General features: G+C 41.6%; 4 protein-coding genes and 1 non-coding gene across 5 annotated transcripts; 4 read left to right on the top strand and 1 right to left on the bottom strand.

Annotated features, from left to right (window-relative positions):
- The first annotated feature begins 886 nt into the window (after positions 1-886).
- On the top strand, positions 887-7,331 carry pabpc1b (poly A binding protein, cytoplasmic 1 b). Its single transcript, XM_028395794.1, has 14 exons — positions 887-1,627; positions 2,825-3,018; positions 3,371-3,486; positions 3,722-3,861; positions 3,963-4,057; positions 4,137-4,274; positions 5,035-5,130; positions 5,239-5,605; positions 5,713-5,823; positions 5,924-6,057; positions 6,153-6,237; positions 6,405-6,535; positions 6,669-6,773; positions 6,924-7,331. Exons 1-13 carry the CDS (start codon positions 1,435-1,437, stop codon positions 6,750-6,752), a joined length of 1,884 nt encoding a protein of 627 aa, XP_028251595.1. The 5' UTR covers positions 887-1,434; the 3' UTR covers positions 6,753-6,773; positions 6,924-7,331.
- LOC114432745 (small nucleolar RNA SNORA5) lies at positions 4,360-4,494 on the top strand. The gene has a single exon (XR_003670310.1). It is a non-coding gene; the product is annotated as a small nucleolar RNA SNORA5 (small nucleolar RNA).
- Positions 7,332-7,446: 115 nt separating the features above from the next.
- LOC114427634 (type-4 ice-structuring protein LS-12-like) lies at positions 7,447-9,150 on the bottom strand. The gene is made up of 4 exons (XM_028395806.1): positions 9,059-9,150; positions 8,411-8,479; positions 8,200-8,323; positions 7,447-7,820 (listed from the first exon to the last, which is right to left on the bottom strand). The coding sequence occupies exons 2-4, from the start codon at positions 8,457-8,459 to the stop codon at positions 7,607-7,609; spliced, it is 387 nt and encodes a 128-aa protein (XP_028251607.1). The 5' UTR covers positions 8,460-8,479; positions 9,059-9,150; the 3' UTR covers positions 7,447-7,606.
- A 2,954-nt stretch (positions 9,151-12,104) lies between these two features.
- On the top strand, positions 12,105-19,422 carry lix1l (limb and CNS expressed 1 like). The gene is made up of 6 exons (XM_028400627.1): positions 12,105-12,642; positions 15,011-15,174; positions 15,419-15,559; positions 15,724-15,819; positions 16,198-16,275; positions 16,509-19,422. Exons 1-6 carry the CDS (start codon positions 12,303-12,305, stop codon positions 16,758-16,760), a joined length of 1,071 nt encoding a protein of 356 aa, XP_028256428.1. The 5' UTR covers positions 12,105-12,302; the 3' UTR covers positions 16,761-19,422.
- A 333-nt stretch (positions 19,423-19,755) lies between these two features.
- Positions 19,756-23,112, top strand: sf3b4 (splicing factor 3b, subunit 4). The gene is made up of 6 exons (XM_028399108.1): positions 19,756-19,834; positions 20,694-20,822; positions 20,901-21,443; positions 21,668-21,826; positions 21,951-22,103; positions 22,359-23,112. Exons 1-6 carry the CDS (start codon positions 19,801-19,803, stop codon positions 22,526-22,528), a joined length of 1,188 nt encoding a protein of 395 aa, XP_028254909.1. The 5' UTR covers positions 19,756-19,800; the 3' UTR covers positions 22,529-23,112.
- Positions 23,113-23,357: the final 245 nt, after the last annotated feature.

Below are 23,357 nucleotides of genomic sequence, written 5' to 3'. Positions count from 1 at the left end.
TGTAGAAGTAGTCTAAACCAGATTAAGCTGTTTAGATGCACAGACTGTGATCATGACATCATACTAGTGCATTATCCTTATTTCATATCATACCATATTTACATTACAAACTAAGTACCATCTGAGCTACACTAAAACAGACAGCAGTGGTTTATACTTTCATTGACAACACTGCCCTCTGCAGATGACCATGACTGACAAACTGCACATTTGGATTAACTGTTCATTGTAAAACAATCACAGCTGGTTTGATGTAGTCCCATTCAATAAATTAAAGCTGCAAGCAGCATTGCGGGCCCTCGCACACCTTGCGATCCGCGGGGCCATCGCAGTCTCCTCTCCTCTCATTTTCAGAGACGTACAACAAACACATGTTTACAACAGAAATTTCCTGCTGCCAGTAGGTGGCGCTGTGACGGTATCCTCCTATTAGCGTATTCATATATTATACTGTTCAGACTCGGGTCCATAGCAGCAGTACTGTAAGATTTTGTCCACATTGCATGAAGTATGTTGGTGGTACTGCAGAAAACACAGTGTTTCTTTGTAATGACGAATGATCAACTTTGAGGCCACGCCCCCACCACACCGTAGCACTTTTGAAAGGGTTTTGAAATGCGTTTTTTTGCCTTGTCTCCTTTGATGACATCAGTGGACTGTTGACATGGCAACATCAAAACTTGAAATCAAATGTAAGGCTCAGTATTTAGCAGCTGATTGGCCTCTTTAAGTCTTTCAGTCTGTAAGGTTTACATGATTTCATCATCTTGCGTCTAGTTTTGGGCAACTCCCCTTTGTTGACTCTTTTTTTCCTCCTCCCTGCTGTACTAGAAGATGATTGGTCATTTTCGGCGACGTAGGCAGCAGTATATATTTGACAACTTCCTGGCCGCTTCCTCCCCCTCAACCCCGGCTGTCAGTGCTGTGTGAGTACGCGTGTGCTCCTGAGCTCGCTCGGCACACATTCTATAAAAAATAAAAATACAAAAAAAAATTTAAAACATTTAAAAAACAAAAAATACATTTTTTTTATTTTTTTGTAACAAGTCGGTGAAGCTGGACTAGACATTCAGAGGACTGGACGGTAACGGAACAACGAGGAGCTGCTTTCGAACGACTCATTATTTTTCCCAGTCGACGTGTTACTGATCGAGGAGCCAGGCCAAGTAACGCTAAATTTGCTTTTATTTTTGAGTAACCGTTTTAATCCATGTCAGAAGTCGTTTTAGAACATTCACCGCTTAGATTTTATCTCCAAAACACCGCAAGTGACAAGTCAACGGTTTACCTTCTGCATTCTGCTCCGAACTGACGTGACGCTAGTGACCGTGTTAGGGAACCAAGCAGTCGGCCTTTAAAAAAACTTTTTTTTTCCGGTAATAACACCAAGGCTATAGTCCGGTTATTCTTCTAGCCTTCACAACCAAGAAAAAAATGAACCCTAGTACTCCCAGTTACCCCATGGCATCTCTTTACGTTGGGGATCTGCATCAAGATGTGACCGAGGCCATGCTGTACGAGAAATTCAGCCCAGCCGGAGCCATCCTCTCGATCCGGGTCTGTAGGGACATGATGACCCGGCGTTCCCTCGGATATGCTTATGTTAACTTCCAACAGCCAGCGGATGGTGAGTAGTTTTATTAAAATAATGTGTTTAAATGATTTTTTTTTTAAACTGACAGTCGGGGACAAGTGTGAGCTAGCGTATTCTCACTCCACGTGACTGCGGCCGACATGTTGTCGGTAGGGTCTCTCCTCAGCTGAACCTCCCAGTTGTGGCGTAGCCGAAAAGCACCACGTCCTCCCTGCGCTGCCCTGCCCACCCCAGTAATGTGACAGAGCCCTGCCAGCTGCCGAGCTATCTCTTTTCTGTCAAGGCAACACCCAACCTGTCCACCCTCAATTGCTGATACAACACATCTACTCTCAATGCTTGGCAGCAACTTTAGCTGTGGTTTAGATTGTATTTCTCTGTGTCAGTTAGTAAAAAAACAGTGTCACTCCTAAAATTGTGAGAATATAGATAAAGCTATTTGTACCTTATTAGCCAGATCTATCCCATGATAAAATTATGTCTGCATGCCACTGATAAGGACACAATTCAGCATCTGTCCTCTGGCTTTAAGAGATAAGCTGTTGTGGCTTTTTGCTAACTCTAACAAGGAATATGTCTAAATGGGTGTCAATGAATTAACAGTTTTTTCAGTATAAAACTATTAATTGTTCATTCCTAATAACTTGTGCCTGACCACACCCTGCATTGTGTATTGGTAAGGACCCCCACTTACATCAGCAATGATACAGCTGAAGAAAGGTGATGCTCATTTTATCTGTAGAACAGGGCCATTAAATATGACATCATTAACCTGACACACTGCATGGACAACAATATGCAGTGACAGGTATGTTATATCAAGAGGAAAGATCAATAACTTTCTAGCAATGTACACTAGTTAGTAAATTATCTATAATTCAGCTATGATGTTACCTGTTTCACAGATGGTGCTGACAATACTGTCAACTGTAAATTATCCTAAGCATGTTTTTCTGCATTAAAAAGCAAGTATTAGACAATATGGAAACTTGATTGATTGTTTTAAGATGAATTTTGAAGCATTGATGACATGAAGAGGACTAACCACTGTTTATTTACCATTCATATGCTTAAATACCTGAAAATCCAGTTTTCTGTACCTTCAGTACAAATCCTCCCTGAAACTAAATTTACATAAGCTGTCTCAGTTACAGGAAAACACTCAAGTATCACCTTAACTAAATGTAATTAAATGACCCTGTTTTCCTCTTCCTGTGTTCTCCCTCTCAGCTGAGCGTGCACTGGACACCATGAACTTTGATGTCATCAAGGGGCGGCCTGTGCGCATCATGTGGTCGCAGCGTGATCCATCATTAAGAAAAAGTGGCGTGGGAAACATCTTCATCAAGAATCTTGACAAGTCCATTGACAACAAGGCTCTTTATGACACTTTCTCTGCTTTTGGCAACATCCTGTCATGCAAGGTAAAGCACTAGTGGCTGCCTTCTTCTTGTAGGTAATCTGAAGATGAGAGAGATCAGCTGTCTGCTTGTAGTTTATCAGTGTGATTCATTGTATGCACAGTGTTTGCATGCAAGTACTTTGTTGAAACAGTTGGGCCAACTACACAATTAACCGACCGGTCTGTGGTTTCTGTCAGAGTGAGGATGATAACTCTAACAAAATATTTATAAATAGTCAAAGACACTGTGGAGAAAAATGCATTCATGCGAGGTTTTTGACTATAGTTAAGTCCCCTTTTTTAAAATAAGGTTAAATATACTGTTGTTGCATGTGTGTGTGGCTTAAAAGTGGCACGTGTCTCCTTTCTCTAAGGTGGTTTGTGATGAGAATGGCTCTAAAGGCTACGGCTTTGTGCATTTTGAGACTCAGGAGGCAGCCGAACGAGCCATTGAGAAAATGAATGGCATGCTGCTCAATGACCGCAAAGTGTAAGTGAAAGTCTTAAATGGTTTTGGACTCTTTGGTTGGATAATGTTTGAGAAGATAAAATTAATTTGCAGAATGCAGATGTCTCAGCACGATTAACACCATCAATATTTACGCTGTAAGCTGCTGTAAGCTCAGGCAGCTGATTGAGTTCAGTAAACACACATGAGATTGTTGCTGTGTTGGCCAGAACATATTTTTCCTCTTACATTTTTGCTATATGGTATTTCAACACAGATTTGTGGGTCGCTTCAAATCTCGCAAAGAACGCGAGGCTGAGCTGGGCGCCCGAGCAAAAGAGTTTACAAATGTCTACATCAAAAACTTTGGCGATGACATAGATGAAGAGAAACTGAGGGAACTCTTCAGTCAATACGGTCAGTAGGTTTGTCTGCTTCCATCCAAATCACCCAAGTCCTGCATGAAATGAAACATGTTTTGATGATCTGGTCTCTTTTACCTGATCTCTGTTGTGTAGGAAACGCCTTGAGTATCCGGGTCATGACGGATGACAGTGGAAAGTCTCGCGGCTTTGGGTTCGTCAGCTTTGAGAGGCATGAAGATGCTCAGAAGGTAAGATGTCAGACCCTTTTTTTTTTTTAAACCTGCATTTCCAGCCACAAAGTTGACTTTCTTCACGTGATTGCTTCAGGCAGTGGATGAGATGAACGGGAAAGACTTCAATGGCAAGCTGATGTATGTCGGCCGTGCCCAGAAGAAGGTGGAGCGACAGACCGAGCTGAAGCGCAAGTTTGAACAAATGAAACAAGACCGCATGACTCGTTACCAGGTAAGTCTCTGAGCTTCCACATTAGGCATTATAATCCCAAAGATGTTGTTCACTATAGTGTTGTCCAGTAAAGTGTATTAAAGGCTGCAGCTTTGTCAAATTCAGTGCTCTCTTCTTAGTGGGGTGCACTGGCCAAAATGGCTGCAACATTAACTGTAGTTCATGGGCCCCACGTTTCTTTGCCATGGACCATGGGGATAAATATGTACTGCAAACAAAATGGTTACTTAAAAAAAAAAATTAACAGTTCATGTATTTTTTAAGGTGGTTGTAGGATTTTCTAGTAGAAAACTTTATTTCCTGATGTGGGTGTGGTAAGTTTAAGGTATTGTGTTATGTGTTTGACTGTAATAGTTGTTCATGACTGTTAGTTGTATACATGAATGACGCAACTGCGGAGCATGCGCAGTTGTAGTGCAGCTATAGTGACTATTGTGTTTGTAGTGTAGCCATTGCAACGCTTGTTGCTTTGAAGTGCAGCTATAGCGACAATTATAGTTCTAATAGTTCTAATAGTTCTAATAGTTCTAATAGCTTCCAACAGTCCACCTAACAGAAACTAAAAGTCTCTGAACATTTGTAACAGTTGAGCTGAAAGTTAGTTCAGCTCACAGTTCATGTAGTGCGTGTGTGTGAAATAAAGAGTGTGGAAACTACGAGTTGTATCCGCCGTGCTTGTTCCGACAACGTGTCCAGAGGGGAGACAAAGGAAGAGTAAATCTGGACAATGGTGCCTTATTCCTTTTCTGTTTATTTTCAGGGTGTCAATTTGTATGTAAAAAATCTTGATGATGGCATTGATGATGAACGCCTGCGGAAGGAGTTCTCACCATTCGGGACAATAACAAGTGCCAAGGTAGAACCCCAGCTGATGAACAAATGCAAATAATATTCAGCTCAGTGTTAACTCCATATTATTGCATGTTAATTTAAATAACATGAATATGATTTGACCCTCTCTCAGGTAATGATGGAAGGCGGGCGCAGCAAAGGCTTTGGCTTTGTCTGCTTCTCGTCCCCAGAGGAAGCCACTAAAGCTGTTACTGAAATGAATGGCCGCATCGTAGCCACCAAGCCCCTGTATGTGGCACTGGCCCAGAGGAAAGAGGAGCGTCAGGCCCACCTGACCAACCAGTACATGCAGCGCATGGCCAGTGTGCGCGCAGTGCCAAATCCTGTGATCAACCCCTACCAGCCTGCTCCGCCCTCTGGCTACTTCATGGCAGCCATACCTCAGGCCCAAAACCGGGCTGCATACTACCCAGCTGCTGGCCAGATGGCCCAGCTCCGCCCAAGCCCACGCTGGACCGCACAGGGTGTGAGACCACAGCGTGAGTATAAATCTTTTGTTTTGCAAAGCCACATGGAGACAGCATTAGGACACAGCTTATCACTTGTACATGAAGTTTCTTAATTTGTTGAGTTTGTGTGATAATAGATTTCCAGAACATGCCAGGTGCCATGCGTCCCTCAGCACCACGCCCTCAGACATTCAGTACAGTGAGACCTGGCTCCCAGGTGCCCCGCATGATGTCCACACAGCGTGTCGGTCAGTAACTTGTGAACAAATGATCTTTTATGATGATACAGCCAAAAAGGGTTCAGTGGTGTGTGTTAGTGTTTAATTTCCTCTCTGATTCTTAATGCAGCTTCTCAGTCCATGGGTCCCCGACCAGCCACGGCAGCTGCCGCTCCTGTGCGTGGTGTCCCACAGTACAAGTATGCCGCAGGTGTCCGCAATCCCCAACAGCACATGACCACTCAGCCAGTGACCATGCAACAGGTAGGAAGCCACATTTCTTTGTTCGGTTAGGGCTGGCCTCTTCTGAGAAAAGAATAAATGAACTCTAAAAATGTCCTCTGTTACCCCTCTCACAGCCTGCAGTCCATGTTCAGGGTCAGGAGCCTTTGACTGCCTCCATGCTGGCTGCTGCCCCCCCACAGGAACAGAAGCAAATGTTGGGTAAGGTTCTGTAACTGCTGAATCACTAACTAGGGAAAAAAACTTTTCTCATACTCAACCTGTACAGTATGTAATTACCAGGTCGCATTAGTGTTGTGCTGTCCTATGTTTCGGCAGTTAATGAGTTAATGACTATTTGAAATCATCTCTCTGTGTCCCTCCTTTAGGTGAGCGTCTGTTTCCAATGATCCAGAACATGCATCCCAGCCTGGCAGGCAAAATCACTGGCATGCTGCTGGAGATTGACAACTCGGAGCTGCTCCACATGCTGGAGTCCCCAGAGTCTCTCCGCTCGAAGGTCAGTACTTTCCCTGATTAATGCTGTGAATCCTGTGAGTCACAGGAATCCTTTTATGGTCAACAGTAGAAGTCTTTTGAGTGAATACTTTTTAAATGCTGCAGTGATGCTAATGTTAACATTGTCTGTGCAGGTGGATGAGGCCGTGGCTGTCCTCCAGGCCCATCAGGCAAAGGAGTCCGCCCAGAAGACGGTGACAAACTCTGGTGACCACTAATCACTGTCACTAACATTGTCAGTAAGTGAATTTATACCATACGCCATTTTTTTCATACTGTAACTTCTGATATAGTCACAGGTTTACAAAATATTTGAGTAATATTTTTTAAAGTCTACTCCAAAAACATACCTCATTGAATTTCCCTTTTTTGTTTGTTTTTTTTTTTAGGACTGGAGAACCTTGAGTCTAGCTTCACCGATGAAGAAATTAATTCGCACAGTTCACGCATTGTCAGCAAAAAAAAGTTAAAAATACACAAAACAAAGCAAAAAGAAGTCAAATAATATATATAAAAAAACTATGGAACAAGTCCCCAGCCAGGCCTCAACAATAAGACTAGGTCTGGTTTGAGTAAAAAAAAGGGAAAATGTTAAAAAAAAATAGAAAAATGAAAACAAAAAACGATCGATATGTTAAGAGGAGAGTTCAGAGGAGAGTTCAGAGGAGAGTTCTGAGAGTGAGTTTGAAAGCATTCCTTTCTGCTGTTTTATCCTTTATCTTTTAAATATTTCAATGTTTGGCTGTAAGCTTCCTGTTATTGTCAAATTTCCCTCAACCTTTGCTTGCTGAATAAAATTTATAAAATGATCAGTATGTATCTTTTATTGATGGTTTGAGTTTGTGTAAAATCCAGTTAATACCTATGAGCAGTGGTAAAGTGGTCCAAACAACCCAGAGAATGACAGTCAAGTTGTGTTCCAGATGTTTTTTTTATTGTGCTTTAGGACATGGATGATAAATGTCAATGAGCACTGAAACACATTTTAGGCTTCCTGAACTCAGGCTAGTCTTCATTAGCTCAGTCCACTACAGAGATGATGGTAATGCAGTGGGGCAGGAGAACAGCTAGTTTAGTTGCCAATGGCAGGGGTCTGTTCTGTCAGCCTCTGGAAGACGGCCTCCATCTGCTTCTGGAAGTTTTCGATCATGGGCTGAACCAGGGCCTGCACGTTGGCAGCCATGGGCTTGATCTGCTCCTCCATGTTGGTGGCGACAGTCTTAACCTGTTCCTGGATCTGAGTGGCCAGAGGCTCCAGCTGGATTTTCTTGTCCTCCAGGAAGGTCCTAAAGGGACAGGACGATGTGGCAATGTTTTTAAAACATTAAATACTGGTAATACTGAAAACCCTCATACAAATAATGCCGCCTACAGTGAGTAGTACATTAAGAAGGTAGTATAATGTTGCAGTATTAGAATACTCTATTAAAGGTAATTACATATAATCTGCATTTATACGAGTGTGTGGTCTGTGTGTTCATTATCAGAACACACACACACTCGGAGCTAATGCTGTGATCTTTGCACAGGTTTATCTGTAATAACTGAAGTCGTTACAACTTGTTTGCTTTTTGACTGTGGACAAGGTCCAGTGTGGTCAGCATCCTGGTGATCATACACTGTGTGTTCTTCCTGTGTTCTGGTGAGGTGTCAGCGGTTACTCACTGGGCCTGGTTGGCCAGGTCTTGGTTACGGATGATCTCAGTCAGCTCCAGAGTCATTTTGTTCTTCATTTCCTCGAAGTACTGACCAACCTTCTCAAGGGTGAGATCATCCTGAGCAAGGCTTCCTGTGAGTTTACAAAGAAGACAATCATTGAAAAGCCCTTACTTAAAAGGAGTTTTTATTAAAAAAAAAAAAAAAATTCTGCTCGTACCTTGTGCCAGAGCGAGCACGACAATGGCTGCAATGAGGGAGAATTTCATGACTGCTGACTGGATAAGACCTGCGAAATGACACAATGTTTCATCATTCACTGCTGAAGTTAAGGTGATATTCTTACATAACTTAATGTAATGCAGCAGGCGCTGGCAGGACATTCATGTTCTGTGGCCAACAGAGCAGGGTCAGTGTAGGAAGGCCTCCTGAGTCATTGATAAAATCTCAGCTTGGCACGTTATTATAGGATCAACACTTTTAGTCATAGTGCGTTAGTACAACTCCACCACACAGGTAAAGTTATCAACTTTTTCAGCAGCCACGATCTAAAAAAATATGTGTAAACCTTGAGAATCATTCAAAAGACCTGAAAATTAATTTTTGTGTTTCACACCATCACCCTAAGGATGACATGAGTACACTTTATATATCTTTTAAGGCCACTGTATAAAAATGCTTTTGAGTTAGAGCATGTTTCTAAGAATTAAAAGTCCGTTTTCTCAAGATTTTAGTTGTAATTTTTGAAAATAAATTCTAACAATTTTCTGGCACTGTTATTCTTCCATGAATTTTGTCTTGAGTTTTAAAAACTGAGCTTTAACACAGTTAAACAGTTCAAGCCGTATTAGTTTTAAATAGGACTCACCTGTACCGCAGGAGAATTTGGACCGGATGGTGCCTTCCTGCAGGACTTTCAGCCCTCTTATAGTCACCGATGCTCACTGATGTCGTAATGTGAATCTGATTGGATGAGATAAAGAAACAGAGCATTACTGGGTGTCTGTAGTGGTAAACACTGACCCTTGCTGCTCAGTCTGCCACCAGGGCAAACCAAAGTCCAACGGTCCCTCCGCTGACTGTCCAACATGAGGGTGCATCTTATCACATTGATTAAAAACACTGAACCATCAATAACAGCGTCATGGCAGGGAGTCCAAGTGTGAGAAGACTTTTGGTGTCATCAGCTGCAGCTGATATGATAACAGGATGTCTCTTATCAAGTTTATTAACAATGCTGCATTTAATGTTGTACAGTGCTGTAATGAATAGATCATTATTAAAACTTTATTGATAGTTAGTTATAGTTTTTGAGTCAGGGTGGTCTAATTTGCTTTATTGGTGACAATCTGTATTAGTATTAAAGGTCCTATTAAGACACACTGGATGTTATTGCATGTGATACATCACATATACCCCAATATGTGTGTAAAAAATTACAAAAAAGTTCATTTTAGAGGTATTTTGGATCATATAGTTTGTCTCTTCCTGGAAAATGGTAAAAACATATTGATGACTCACCCTGGACTCATGACAGCTGAATATTGATGTATTTTCATACCAATATATATCCAGAGGAACACTTTTGAAGCCCCTGTTATTGTTATTTTTGAGAGATCTAACACAACTCTAGGATTGCAATTCCTGAAGCCACCTCTAGGGGCTGGCTACTGAATGAATTTTTAATCAATCAATATTATAGGCTACATCAAATACTATGAATATATGCAATCAAAATACATCATTGTATATTAATTATTTTAATTTAAGATTAAGATTAAGATTAAGATTAACTTTATTAATCCTGACAATGAAACCTCAATGTGCTATTTTTCAACAAGAAGAAACAAGAAGAGGACAGTTATGTATAAAAATGGAACCTTATGTGTGCCTGTCATTCACGTGGATGTAAACCTTCCACCTTTGGCTTCCATTCAGCACAGCGTTGTTGTTATCACTATCTTTATGGTTAAAATAGAAGCCATTAATTCTCAACTGGACTCCACCCAAGTCGCTGATAAACAACTTTATACAGCATGCAAGCAGGGAGTGTAAACAGCACGAGCTGCTCGATAGATCCAGTTCATCTGGTGGGAAATCTCTGCAGAGCACTTCTAAAAATCAGATTTTCACTGCGAGGCTTTGATCAAAACCAGATGTGGGAATGTGGACAGTGTGTCCAGCGGTGTCTGATCACCACTGGCTTGGACTCGCCTGTGTGTGGATGGCTCTCAAATCCTGTCCTCTAAAAAAGTGCTCCAGACATAGAGCCATCTCCTCTGAGGTATGTGAAGCATGTGAGGATGCCTCAGCTTGAACGCCACATAAAACTGTCTGCAGCAGGAAGAGGTACAGTTCAGCAGTAGCCAAGAAATGTGCATGTCTGTGCTTAAAATGAACCGTTTGGAAGAAAATAGCCATAACTCTGTCTTTGTAAAAGTAAGGACTTTGGGGGAAAGGTTGACTTCTATGAAAAGACATCAGAAAAGTATGTAGGGTATCTATCAAACATGGGAATTCCAAAGGTGCATTGTGCTTTATGAGCTTAAGATACATATCTATCAATATCTATGGAATAAATGTAATCAAGTAGAAGCATAAAAAGTGTATTTCTGATTAATAAAATCTATAATAACACAATAAAGTGACGGCAAATATTAGAAAATGTTGTGGAATCAATATTTATGTCAGATATCAGTAAAGCTGTCTCCATCCTGGAGCCTGTTCTACAGCTCAGACTGTATTCTGTGTAAAAACAAAAAGAAACTAGACAACAACATAATGTCAGAGGAAATGAACACAAGCCAGAGAGCTGCATAGCTGAGGTTATTAACTCCATGTCATGAGATGAGAGCACGCCCTCCAGTGAATCAAGCCCTCATTACAATTATGATATACAGCCTTGTCTTCCCATTGTTTGTGCACTCAGTAGTAAACAGGGTTGTTTGTTTTTTTCTTTCAGTTTGTGCTAATTTGTTTAAAATGAGATTTTTAGTGAAAACAGCTTGGAGAGGATTTATTCACATGCTGCTTATAGTTCCTCCGCTGGCCTCATACCAGACCCCAGAGAAAGAGAGAGAGTGGGAGAGAGTGAAAAAACAAAAGCCCAGTAAGTCCACAAAGGAGGTCTCATTTCCTCTCCTTGTCTTTGTTCTGCTGTTGTTGGTGGTCCACTAACTCTGAGTGAAACCCAGGTACTTCCAACATGCATTATGTTTCTCAGGATCATCCTTTTTTCTGCCCCTGCTTCTTCCCCACTCTTATCGACTGAACTGAGTTACTGCTTGTCCAAGTTTTAATCACATGCTTCAGGCAGCAGAGCTGGAGCTGTAAAGCCACACTGTAGTTGTTCTCTGTTGGTGCCAAAGGAGAACAGAGGAGGCTCAGATTTCTTGGCTTGATATTTCTCTGACTTTCCACTGCTGCCTTCAGGTCCTGCACAAAGTATTGGAAATATCAGCTGTATAAATAATATGCATTAACTGGCATCCATGGAGTAAAAATGTGATCTGATACAGCTTCGGGAATGTATGGGTAGTTTTGTTTCACTCTTTGTTCTTTATTAGGGCATCTTTATTAGCATCAAATAATTAAAGCATGTCTCTTATCTAGTTTTTTAACAGTGTACTGTACTTCAATATGTCAAACAAAAACTAAGAAACGTTATAAAATACTATACTATACTATACTATACTATACTATACTATACTATACTATACTATACTATACTATAAATGAAGCATTAAAAGCACACACCACTTTATATTGAACACAACTGGTACATCCAACTGTGCTGGATCCAGAGGATGGTTAATGTAATTATTTAAATCTAGGGCATCTCGTGGATAAACATGAAGTCCGATTTCGCGGGGTCCGTGAAGGCATCAGTTGACTGACATCCCCGCAGTCTAATCCAGAGCGTGAGGATGCGTAGCAGCAGCGCTCTGTGTCAAATCAACGTCGGATAACTTCTTATTTCGGAGGTGACTGACAAAACCCCGCAAACCCTCCGTTCATTCAGCCCTCAGAGCTCTGTGTTCCAGTCGGAGCCGTCGGGTGGATCGGTACAGGTTTCTTCTAGACCCGGACTTCGTAGACGTTACGTCGGGACAATGGAATCTAACGTTATCCCGGACAGTGTCCGCCCTCAGAGGCTTCAGCCGGGGATCGGATTCGGTTCTGGACCCACCGGTACCCTCCGCTCCTCTCTGCGGCCCGGGGTTACGGTCCCCATTGCTCCACTGTTGCCCTCCCCGGCCTCTCTGTGTGCTTCATCCGGGCCTCCGCCGCCACCACCACCGCTGCAGCTCCACAGTCTGTACGGCGGCATAGGAGCGGGGCTGGGGCCGGGGGCTGGCGGCCACTGTAACCCGGGGAACCCGGCGGTGCTGAAGGAGGCGGTGGAGGCTGTGGTCCGCAGCTTCGCCAAACACACGCAAGGTTACGGCAGAGGTAATAACGCTCAGAGGGGTGAAACGTGCGGATAAAAGATGATAATGTTTGTCACACAGTTTCACTTAATAGTTGGGGAGGGGAGTTCTGAGGAGCTACTTCCAGCTGCGCCATTTGTTTGGAGCCACAGGAAAAACACACATTCCTCTTATATTCAGCGTGTCAAACACACTGTGGTAATTTCACCGTGATGTTTCTCTGTGGAATTAAAAAGTTGCCTTTTATTTGCTGTAATGGTTTCACACTTAATCATAGGATTACCACAGCTCTGGAGGATTACAATTAGCCTGCAAACAAAAGAAATAATAAGCTTTTACACTTTTACACTAGAAATTAGCCTTTACATTCATCTGGCAATACACCCTGCATAATGTCATGTACACAGAATGGTCCCAACAACCCTGTGAAACAGAAGAGCATTGTTACAGCATGAAAACAGATTATATCCCCAGTGTTTTAATTATATTTTGTATTTAATCCAAACTACACATCATAGCAAGCGTTACCAGATGGATGCAGTGTCCACAGTGGCTTGTCTAAAACTTACATTAGACTGAAAGCTGGAATAATGCTGGCAGTCGGAGCTAATTTAAGTGTTCCTGTCCTCTTCTAATGGGATTTATTTCCAAAGATTTTCCCTGCCTGCTCTGACTAACACATTTTCTCCTCTATCCCATTTATGCTACTTAACGCCTTCCTTAACACCATAATGACTGCTGCATCAGGCTTTTGGCACAGTATAATAAAACTTTTTTCACTTTTTTTTTTATATTTTTCTTTTGATGAATCATAAAAAAATTGATGACGCCGATTTTCATGGTGGCAGTGGTATTGTAGTTATGCTGTTGTGGTGTTTTTGTGTACCTGAATCTGGACCAGCACCACTTTTACACACAATCCTTCACTATCTCTAATGTTTCTCGTCTCTTTCCACTTTTATTATCAAGGAAATCCTCAAAAATAGATAAAAACAGAGCAGAAAGCATTATCTTATCTCAGGAGTTGTTCGCATGCTCCAAAATAACTTTGAATTGGTTTGTTTGGCTCCACTTTCAGGGGAATTACTGTACATTTACTGCACATCCAGTGCATCATCTTACATCTATTTCCAGCTTCAGTTGTTTTTATGTTTCAGGCGCTAAGATACAGTGCGGATGTCGTTTAACGTGAAACAAGGAGCATTAAAAGAACACAAATAGAAATTTCACAGCTCATGTCAGCCCCCCGAGTGTGGATTTAGGCTGTTTCAGGGTCTTTAGGCTGTCTCCCCCGACGTAATCTCAGACTGACTTGATGTTTTAACAGAGATTTGTGAAGGTCAGACCATCTGTTGCAGGACTTCGAAGATAATTCTCTGTAACTGTCTGCTGTATGTGTGGCCTCCCAGATGGTGAAGCAGACCTACAGTTGCACTTTTGTAGAAGTCTGAGTCTGGGTCCTCTTAAAAGCTACCAGGTAGCTTTTTGCATCCCAGGAAACCGAAGACATTGTCCTGTCTCACAGATCTGTCTCTCCTGGTGTGTCTGTTTATGTCAGTGGTCTCCTTTGTGGTAAAGGTGACCGGCCTTTCAAGATGGGAGCTGTCCTCCAGGCTCTCTCTATAACTTCTTCATCATCCTCTATAGGATAAGCAACATCCTCTATGTTGCAGTTATGTCCTTGTGATGATCAGGCTATGAGACTGAGGCAGTAGATGGCTGCACTAAGGCTGATATTATTAATTTTCCATTGCTCATGTGTTGGTACTTTATATCTTACGTGAGCAGCAGCTGCTTTCCTAAAGTAGTAGCATGGAAAGTGATTTGTATTGCAGTGTAGTGGTTAATGTATCTGATGTCTTTGTTGACAGAAGCATCAAATTCTGTGTTCCAGGCTGAGTAGAAGCAGACAGCCTGTGTTTGTGAGCTGAGAGGTAAACACCGTCGGGGAACCCTGCCTAATGTTGGCCTCACTCACGTCCCTCCACAGACCCAAACCCAAATAATCATTAATGACTCAGCTGCAGATTTTACTGCTTCTCTTTTTGCTGTTGTTTCCTAACGGTGGATGTGGATGTAACGTTCTCACACAAACGGAGGCTGTTTTTCTTTCAGCAGCTGCTCCGATGTTGATGCAGAATTTCCTTTCAGCAGCCACCTAAATCTTTTCAGGAAAAACCTCTGGCATCCTGGACACGACCTTCCCCCTCATCTCTTTCCATCTTTTGCATTTGTGTTTAGGGAGGATGTAGAAAGAGCTCGGCCAGTGGCCACAAAGAAACACAATATAATTGCACTAATAATTGAATTGAAATGATGAAAAAAAAAAAAAAAAAAAAAGGTTTGGATGGACCACAGTGTGATGGCATTTCTTTTTTTATCTCCCTCAGTAAATGTGGTGGAGGCCTTACAGGAGTTCTGGCAAATGAAGCTGACCAGAGGGGCCGATCTGCGGAACGGAGCCCTCGTTGTTTATGAAATGGTGCCATCCAACAGCCCTCCATATGTTTGCTATGTTAGCCTTCCAGGCGGCAGCTGCTTCGGAAGTTTCCAGGTACAGAATCTGCATATTGTTAAGAGAGGCTGTGTTTTGGAGAGATCCTTTATACTGTAATCTGCCAAACATCCCGGCAACCACAAGACATTCCAAATATGGATGCAAAAACCACAAAACAGTAACTTAAGATCTGTGCTCACTTGGGTGACTTCACTGCACATAAACACTGGCTGTCATTAGTCTTTTGGCTGTATATGTGTGTATCTGACCGTTAATACATGTTTTCGTTGCTGTTTGACAGTTCTGTCCCACTAAGGCAGAGGCCAGGCGCAGTGCCGCCAAGATTGCCCTGATGAACTCTGTTTTTAACGAACATCCCTCTCGTCGAATCACGGACGACTTCATCGAGAAGAGTGTGAGTGAGGCACTGGCCTCCTTCAATGTAAGTTCAACACTAAATACTAAAATATGTGTTTTCTTTTTAATGTGCATCCAATAATATAATTTTTAATAGAGGTTATTTAAAATTGTTGCCTTGCTGATGGAAGAAAGTAAAGGAAGGCCTCCCACACAAAGTCTAAAACTAAACAGATGTGTTGTTCACAGGGAAACAGAGAAGAGGCTGACAATCCTAACACAGGCATCGGGGCGTTTCGCTTCATGCTCGAGTCCAACAAAGGGAAGTCCATGCTGGAGTTTCAGGTGCATAAAAACTTTACGTTTATGTTTTTAAGCAGAATCTTGTGTTTATGTGACTGACAAAGTGTCTGACTCTGGCTTTAAAGTTAAATCAGGTTTTCAAATGATGTCTTGCACTCGGCCCAATAAAGACAAATGAGACAAAAACAAAAAAGCTGATGAATCATCCTGTGTTTGGAGGCGTCCACTCAAATGGAAAGTTCTAGAAATATATGTGCCTCCTGCCCCTTTGGGCTCTGCTTAACATCTGTATGCTGCTCCTGGGTAGAGTTTCTTGTTGCAAAAACTCAGTCTGGGTCTGACAGCGGTGCCTGTGGATTGCACTGTTGAAATATTAAAACTTGGAGTTTGGTCTCTTATTGTTGCTTGTTTGTGTTTCAGGAGCTAATGACTGTGTTCCAGCTGCTGCACTGGAATGGAAGCCTCAAAGCCATGAGAGAGCGACAGTGTTCCCGACAGGTACTGTACAACATTACATCTCACAGATGGAGTCAATTATCCAAGAGCAGTAATGCTTTTCAGCTTTCACATTGTTTTTTTTTTAATTGAGGGAATTACATATCAGTGAAGGGACTGTTCCAGCTCAGGCTATAAACAAACGCTATTTATAACTGCAGTAAAATGTTCTGACTACTGTGAACCAGCACAAAATTAGACGTTACCTAGCCTGATGCTGTGACCTGGACTTGCAGGAGGTGCTCGCTCACTATTCCCACCGGGCTCTGGATGATGACATGCGCACTCAGATGGCTGCTGATTGGGTGAACAGAGAGCAGAGCGTAGCGAGCACCATTGCACAGGAGCTGGCCTCAACGGAGCGAGAGCTGGAGGACGCCAGGCTGGCGGGCAGAGAACTGCGTTTTTACAAAGAGAAGAAAGACATCCTGATGTTAGCTGTGGGGCAGCTTAACGCCGCCAACACGGCCACTCTGCCGTCACACTAAACCTGCCGCCCTCTGCGGACACCCACCTTCACACTCCGTGGGATTTCCTGGTTACAGTATTGGTTGCTTCCTAGATGTAAAGGTGACTTGTGTGAACTCTTTGGTTTTGTTTTGTTATGAGGACAAGGTAATTAGTCCTTGACTTACCGTATGCACCGCTGTCCATACAACAAACACTTGCAGCTATAGCCCTTACCTCTCTGTGCCTCATAATTTACAGGATAAACGTTCTTTTCCGGAAATGCCTGTAAAACTGCTGGGCATATATACAGTCTATGAAACCAACAGAAACAACACCTTTGTTTGATCAGTGAATGTATGGGATATAAGTAAATATGACCCGTCAGTGATGACCAAACAGTGATGAGGTATAGACCATTTTCTCAAGTCAGTTATTGACTTGCTTTGGATGTGAGTCATATACAGTAATATTTGGGGTGTTTGGGGGATGCCAAATGTGTGGACCTCAAAGGACCAGTGTGCTGGATTTAGGGCCACCTGGTAGTGAGGTTGCAGGTTATTCCTCTCTTAACAATCATGTGAGCAAATGCGAAGACTTCCAGTACAACATAAAATGGATCAACACATTAGAGCCAGTGTTTAGAGTGTCTGTAGAAACACAGCACGCCCTGTGGAAAAGAGCCTGTTCCTTATGTAAATATAAGGGGGCTCATTCAAAGCACAAGAACAACAGCATGCCCCAATTGCAAAATAGTTAAATATATTACATTTCTGCTCATAAGTGCACCACTTTCTACACATTGGGCCTTTAAAACCTAGACCTTGTGTCTATTCATAAACTAAACATTTTTAAAAATGTTTATAATCTAATGGGTGCACAGCTGTATCCAGCTGGTTTAATTTGGAAAAAAATACCAAAATACCAGTAAGCAGTACAACATACTTGGCTCATTGGCTCATGTAATAAATTTGTTGGTAAAATGTCAGTAGGTGGCTAAAAGGTCTGACAGCAGCTCAGGTTTTTTTTAACAAGCACATAGTGGACCATCACTATGTTTATTCTTTGTGTGTGTGTGAAGGCTTTTTTTATTTTAGAAATCCGTGTTTGCTCAGTCACCATGACACTAGCCGAATGTATTTCTTCAGTGTGCTAATGCCTAAAGGACCCACAAAGCAACGCTGGCACACTGTTAACTGCAGAGTTACTCTTGTGATGCAGGTTGTGTTTGTGTTTTTTTGTGTTTCCTTCAGCTAGTTGGTGCTTTTTAGGACTTAAATGTAGGTGCAGGTCTCAGTATTAATTGAAGGTAAAATATGTCCAGCTCCTGCTCCTGAGCTCTTTTATTTTGTTCAGATACTGGAAGCAGAAGTTTTGTGCTGGTATGTCCACAGGCTTAAAAACATATGTAAATGTATGTAACCAGCACTTATTGCCTGAAGGTTCTCCATAATGTAAATGTGATATCTTTATATTGCTCTGTGTATCTAAAATGTATTTTAATACATTATAAAGATGAAGTCATGTCAACAAGTAGCCTTTTAAAGACCCCATGTATATGAGGCGAGAGTTTAATTGTTAATGTGCGGCTCCGGTTGGAAGGAAACATGGGCAGAAGTTACTCAAATAAAACAGTAGGAGGGCTCGCTCTCACTGCTCAGTGCTGGATTCCTAACAGCAGAAAGTGATTACACAAAATATTTTTAGGAGGGAGAAAGAAGAAGGAATGAAGTATGATTAAAGCCAGACCAATTTTATTTACTGTTTCTCATCACTGGGATCAATGTGCCTTCATGTAATTGGAAGCATGCTGTTGGGAAACTCTAAAGTGTCATTTGATTTAATGAGGTCTTTGAAATGTTTATGTCTATTCACATGAATGTAATGTTAAATATTACATACTATATTACTGTTACAGTATCTTAAAGGAACTCTTCAGAATTTTTAATTGGAGAATGTCAAGCAAAGATTGAGATCACAAGGCTGCTGTGGTAAAACTGGAACCAATGACTCATTAACAAAGAATAACAAATATACAGACAAATAAGTATAAAGATTTCATATCTTGTTACGATAGCAGGTGTACAAAAATGGCAACAACAGCCAAGAGTGGACTCAGTCTTCTTGGTCATTTTAAAGTGTCAAATTATTCCTTTAATATTTTACTTGCCATTGAATTAAGAGGGATTTATAAGAAAATACTACCTTTGCTATCCATTTAGAATTAAATGTGTTTGGTACTCTGCTTGAAAATTGTGTGCTCAGCAAATGTTAAATAACTCGGTCTATTTGTTCAGATCCTCACCTTCAATCATCCATAATAATATGTTTTAAAAAACATTTTTCCTTAACTTGTCATATGTCAACGGCTTACAATAATTTCACATGTTTTACAGGACTAAATTTTCCATTGGGCAAAACTGATTTATTATATTTAAATAGGCTGCTTATAGGAATAAGGCTGGTGGTCTGGAATGGTGTGTTTTCTTTTCATTTAGATGTATTTGATTTTTGACCATAAGCCATCTCAGAGCTCTCTTCTCAGAAATGCCTTTGACTTTTCTTTGTGATCATTATCAATGAAGGCTTTTTTAATGATATTTCCTGCTATCCAACAACATGCTTTGGCTTTGATGCATGATGTGTCAATTTATTTCTGTTTTTTATATGTTTCATACTCTATACAGTATTGTTTTATAAAAGTGTTTCTCAAGGCCCTTATTGGGTGTATTTTCTATGAACATTTTGTATTCCATGTTTATACTTTTAGTAGATTTATATGTAATAAAATGGCTGACACAAATGTTTATGACTTTGTTGCATTACTGGTATACACTGTTATAGGTAAAACTTGAACAAATAGTGGCTGTGGACTTATAATACTATTATAGACGTATATTACAGGGGGCATGTCAGTTAAATCATTGTTAAATAGTTTTTTTGTAATTTTACGGACTATGAAAAAAATTAATGAAATTTTATTTTATTTTATTTTTTATATTATTTGACTTCCGTTTCCGGTACTAGGCACGGGAAGAGGCGTGGCCTCAGGTTACGCTATCGCTGCGTTGTTCATTCAACATGGCAGCGGGACCAATTTCAGAAAGAAACCAAGGTAAAACCATCTTTTAAGACTACTTTGCTTTAGTTTGGCATGTTTATAAAGCTACTCGCAGTTTACACGTGCAAATGTTAAACTATTTTAGCCGGGCGCCGTTCTCAGCTTAGTTGGCCCATATGTTATTGTAAACAACCGGCCGATCACATGGAAGTGCTCAGTTGTTAGCTTAGCTTGTCGTTCATTCATCGTTCAAGTCATCGAAGTACTTTATAGCATGATACATTTTATTGGCATGCGTTATGAGAACTTTAGTGTATTATTCATTTTTGATTGATTTGAGTTCTTGGGGTTGCTAGCATATCAGAAGCAGCAGGGGTACGTTCTATATGCTAATAGCTACAGTTAGCCTAGCAAACATCACCGTAGCTTCTAGCAAGGTTCGGCGGTCCCGTCAGTATTTGTTCTTTGGTGTTGGTTCAGATGTTTTTGCACATAATTTTCAAATTTAAGGATGAGGTGCGTGGTTTCTATCACGATCACGGACATATTGGTTAAACAGAAGTTCTGGTTCGCGTACACAATATTAACTACAGGAAATGTTAGGAAGCCTCATTCTGGATTCAGAATTCAGCATTTAAAACAGAAGTACTATTTAAGTTTTAAAATGTAGACTTTTTTGTTTGCCTTATTTGTTAAAGAACTTGTGAATTTTCAAAGACTTTGAGAATGTATTTTGGTTTTCTACTAGCTGAAATGCTTTTTGTTTTCATTTTAGTTTGTAGTCAGTTGCCTATATTAGAGAGTGTGTGTCTTTACATGATTTTCCACGGTTCAAAGTCTCATCCACTCTTTATTATTAGTCTTTTATTGTTACATTAAGTTTTTGTTGTTTGCTTTTTATTACTTTTTTCAGACGCCACTGTGTACGTCGGTGGCTTAGATGAGAAGGTGTCCGAGCCGTTACTATGGGAGCTGTTCCTGCAGGCTGGACCTGTGGTCAACACACACATGCCCAAAGACAGGGTCACAGGCCAGCATCAAGGTGAGTCTAACAACACACGTTGTTACTCAAAAATGTGTGTATACCCACCTTAAACTAACTGTTAACCTTACTCCTCAGGTTATGGTTTTGTGGAGTTCCTCAGTGAAGAAGATGCTGATTATGCCATAAAGATCATGAATATGATAAAGCTCTATGGCAAACCAATTAGGGTAAATAAAGCTTCAGCACACAACAAAAACCTGGATGTCGGCGCAAACATCTTCATTGGTAACCTGGATCCAGAGATTGATGAGAAACTGCTTTACGACACATTCAGTGCCTTTGGCGTGATCCTCCAGACGCCAAAGATCATGCGAGACCCGGACACTGGCAACTCTAAGGGTTACGCTTTCATCAACTTTGCCAGTTTTGATGCATCAGATGCTGCAATTGAGGCCATGAATGGCCAATATCTCTGCAACAGGCCCATCACAGTGTCATATGCCTTCAAGAAAGATTCTAAAGGAGAGCGTCACGGCTCTGCAGCAGAGCGACTCCTGGCTGCTCAAAACCCGCTGTCCCAGGCAGACAGGCCCCACCAGCTGTTTGCAGACGCACCTCCGCCGCCGTCTGCTCCGACACCGGTCCTCACCACACTGGGAGCAGGGATGCCCATGCCAGGTATGATTAGAAGATGTTTGTTATATGGTATAGCTTTAGCACACAATTACATACACTGCTGCTGCGCTACCAGCTGGCAGTCATCTATTTATCTTCATAAAGTGCAGTGCAGCAAAGTTGTCTCTGCCAGGGTGCAGAGATAATCTGTGACTACATCTGTTTCAAAATCATCATTTAGTTTTTTTTTATACAGTAACGTATAATGTAAGCACAACTTGTTGCAGGCATGCCTCCTCCTGGTGCTTTCCCTCCGGTTCCTCCTCCTGGGTCAATGCCTCCAAATATGCCCCCTTCTATGGGTATGCCACCTGGAGGGGGACCTCAGGGTGGTGGGGGAGTTCCACCAGGACCACCACCCTTCCCTCCTGCCAACATGCATCCAGGTAATGCTAAAATCATGTTGTTGCAGCTAATTTTTTATCCTCGCTTGAATGCATCTAAAATTGTATGCAAACTAGTTTGACCATCATGCAAAAATGTGAGTATGCTTTGTTTGTCTTTGCAAAGGTATGTCTCAGATGTCCATGCCTGGTCCACCTGGCATGGTGCCTCCACCTCCTGCTCCACCGGGATCAAATCAACGGGCGCCACCACCCCCTGGCATGCCCCCGCCTCCACCTATGGGCATGCCTCCCAGATCACCGTATGGGCCTCCCATGGGTAAGCACTGTGGCATCTCAATAAGACTTTGTTGCTGAAGTCCTTTCAGCTCAGAAATGACAAAATCCCACAAAGCAGACTTTTCTTAGTCGCATGCAGCAAAAATAGATTGAGTTATTTTCCTTTGTTGGAACTGAACTTTTGAAAAGACACTGTCTCCTTCTTGGGTGCATTACTCATCATAAATCAGGGTCATCCCATACAGAATAGTCCTTATTGTGAATCCTGAAATAGTGTTTCCTTCTTCCCTGTCAGGTCCCCCGGTACCTCCAGGTATGAGAGGACCTCCTCCAATGCCTCCACCTGGCTATGGTGCCGGTCCTCCTCGTCCACCTCCCTTTGGCTTCCAGAGAGGACCTCCAATGCCACCAAGACCCCCAGGTGCCCCTCCTCAGGCTCCTATGAGGGCACCATTGCCACCGTAATCCGTGTCAGACTGGCTGCCATTTTTGCTTTTTTAACATCTCGAGTATGTTTTTGTAAGAATAATTTAACAACCTGATAGGATTTCTTGGTCATTGTACAGATGAACGACCTTTGGTAAATAAAACGATTTTAGTACATTTCTTTTGGACTTGAAAATCGTGTGTGTTTTATACATGCAGCAATTTAACAATTTAAACAGGTCCAGTGTATCAATGTGTTCCAGAGCATTTGTGTCCTGTACATTTTGAAACCTAATGGAAAGAAAAGTAAAGCTGTGTTTAAAAATAGCTGCATTTTATTGAGGTTTCCATGGCTGCTGTCCCACATCCATTGCCTACTGGGACACTTCAATGAAACGGAGCTGTTTTGTGCAGTTTAAAGGTGCAGAGTGTCATAAAGGCAGAAGAAGCCCCACATCTATCTGTTACGTCTTTATCTCTGTATATAGGTGTAAGTGCTCACTTACAGGAGTAGCTTCTCGGCTCTGTTGGCAATGACTACTTACAAATGATATCACCTCACTATAGCATTTCTGACCAAGATCAATGGTTTAACCGAAGATTAAAGGTGGATTTCGTGTTAACATAATGCACAATGGAGATTTTTTTTTCCATAGATAGAATAAACGAAAGCCGTATTAAAGGGACAAATCATCTGAAAATTAAAATGTATCATGTAGATTGAGTTGGTGTGAATTTTGTAGATACGGGAACATTTAGATAAAGTGCTCAGCCGGATAAATGAGGGAACTAAAAATCCCACACGATGAAGGCTTGATGACTTCACACTGTGCAGGAAGCTCACGTTTCTTACGTAGCAGTCTTGATG

The sequence above is a fragment of the Parambassis ranga genome, chromosome 2, assembly GCF_900634625.1.
Source record: "Parambassis ranga chromosome 2, fParRan2.1, whole genome shotgun sequence".
In the NCBI taxonomy this organism is placed as follows: domain Eukaryota; kingdom Metazoa; phylum Chordata; class Actinopteri; family Ambassidae; genus Parambassis; species Parambassis ranga.
The sequence above is the reverse complement of the archived record's forward strand: the minus strand, read 5'-3'. Positions and strand labels throughout refer to the sequence as shown.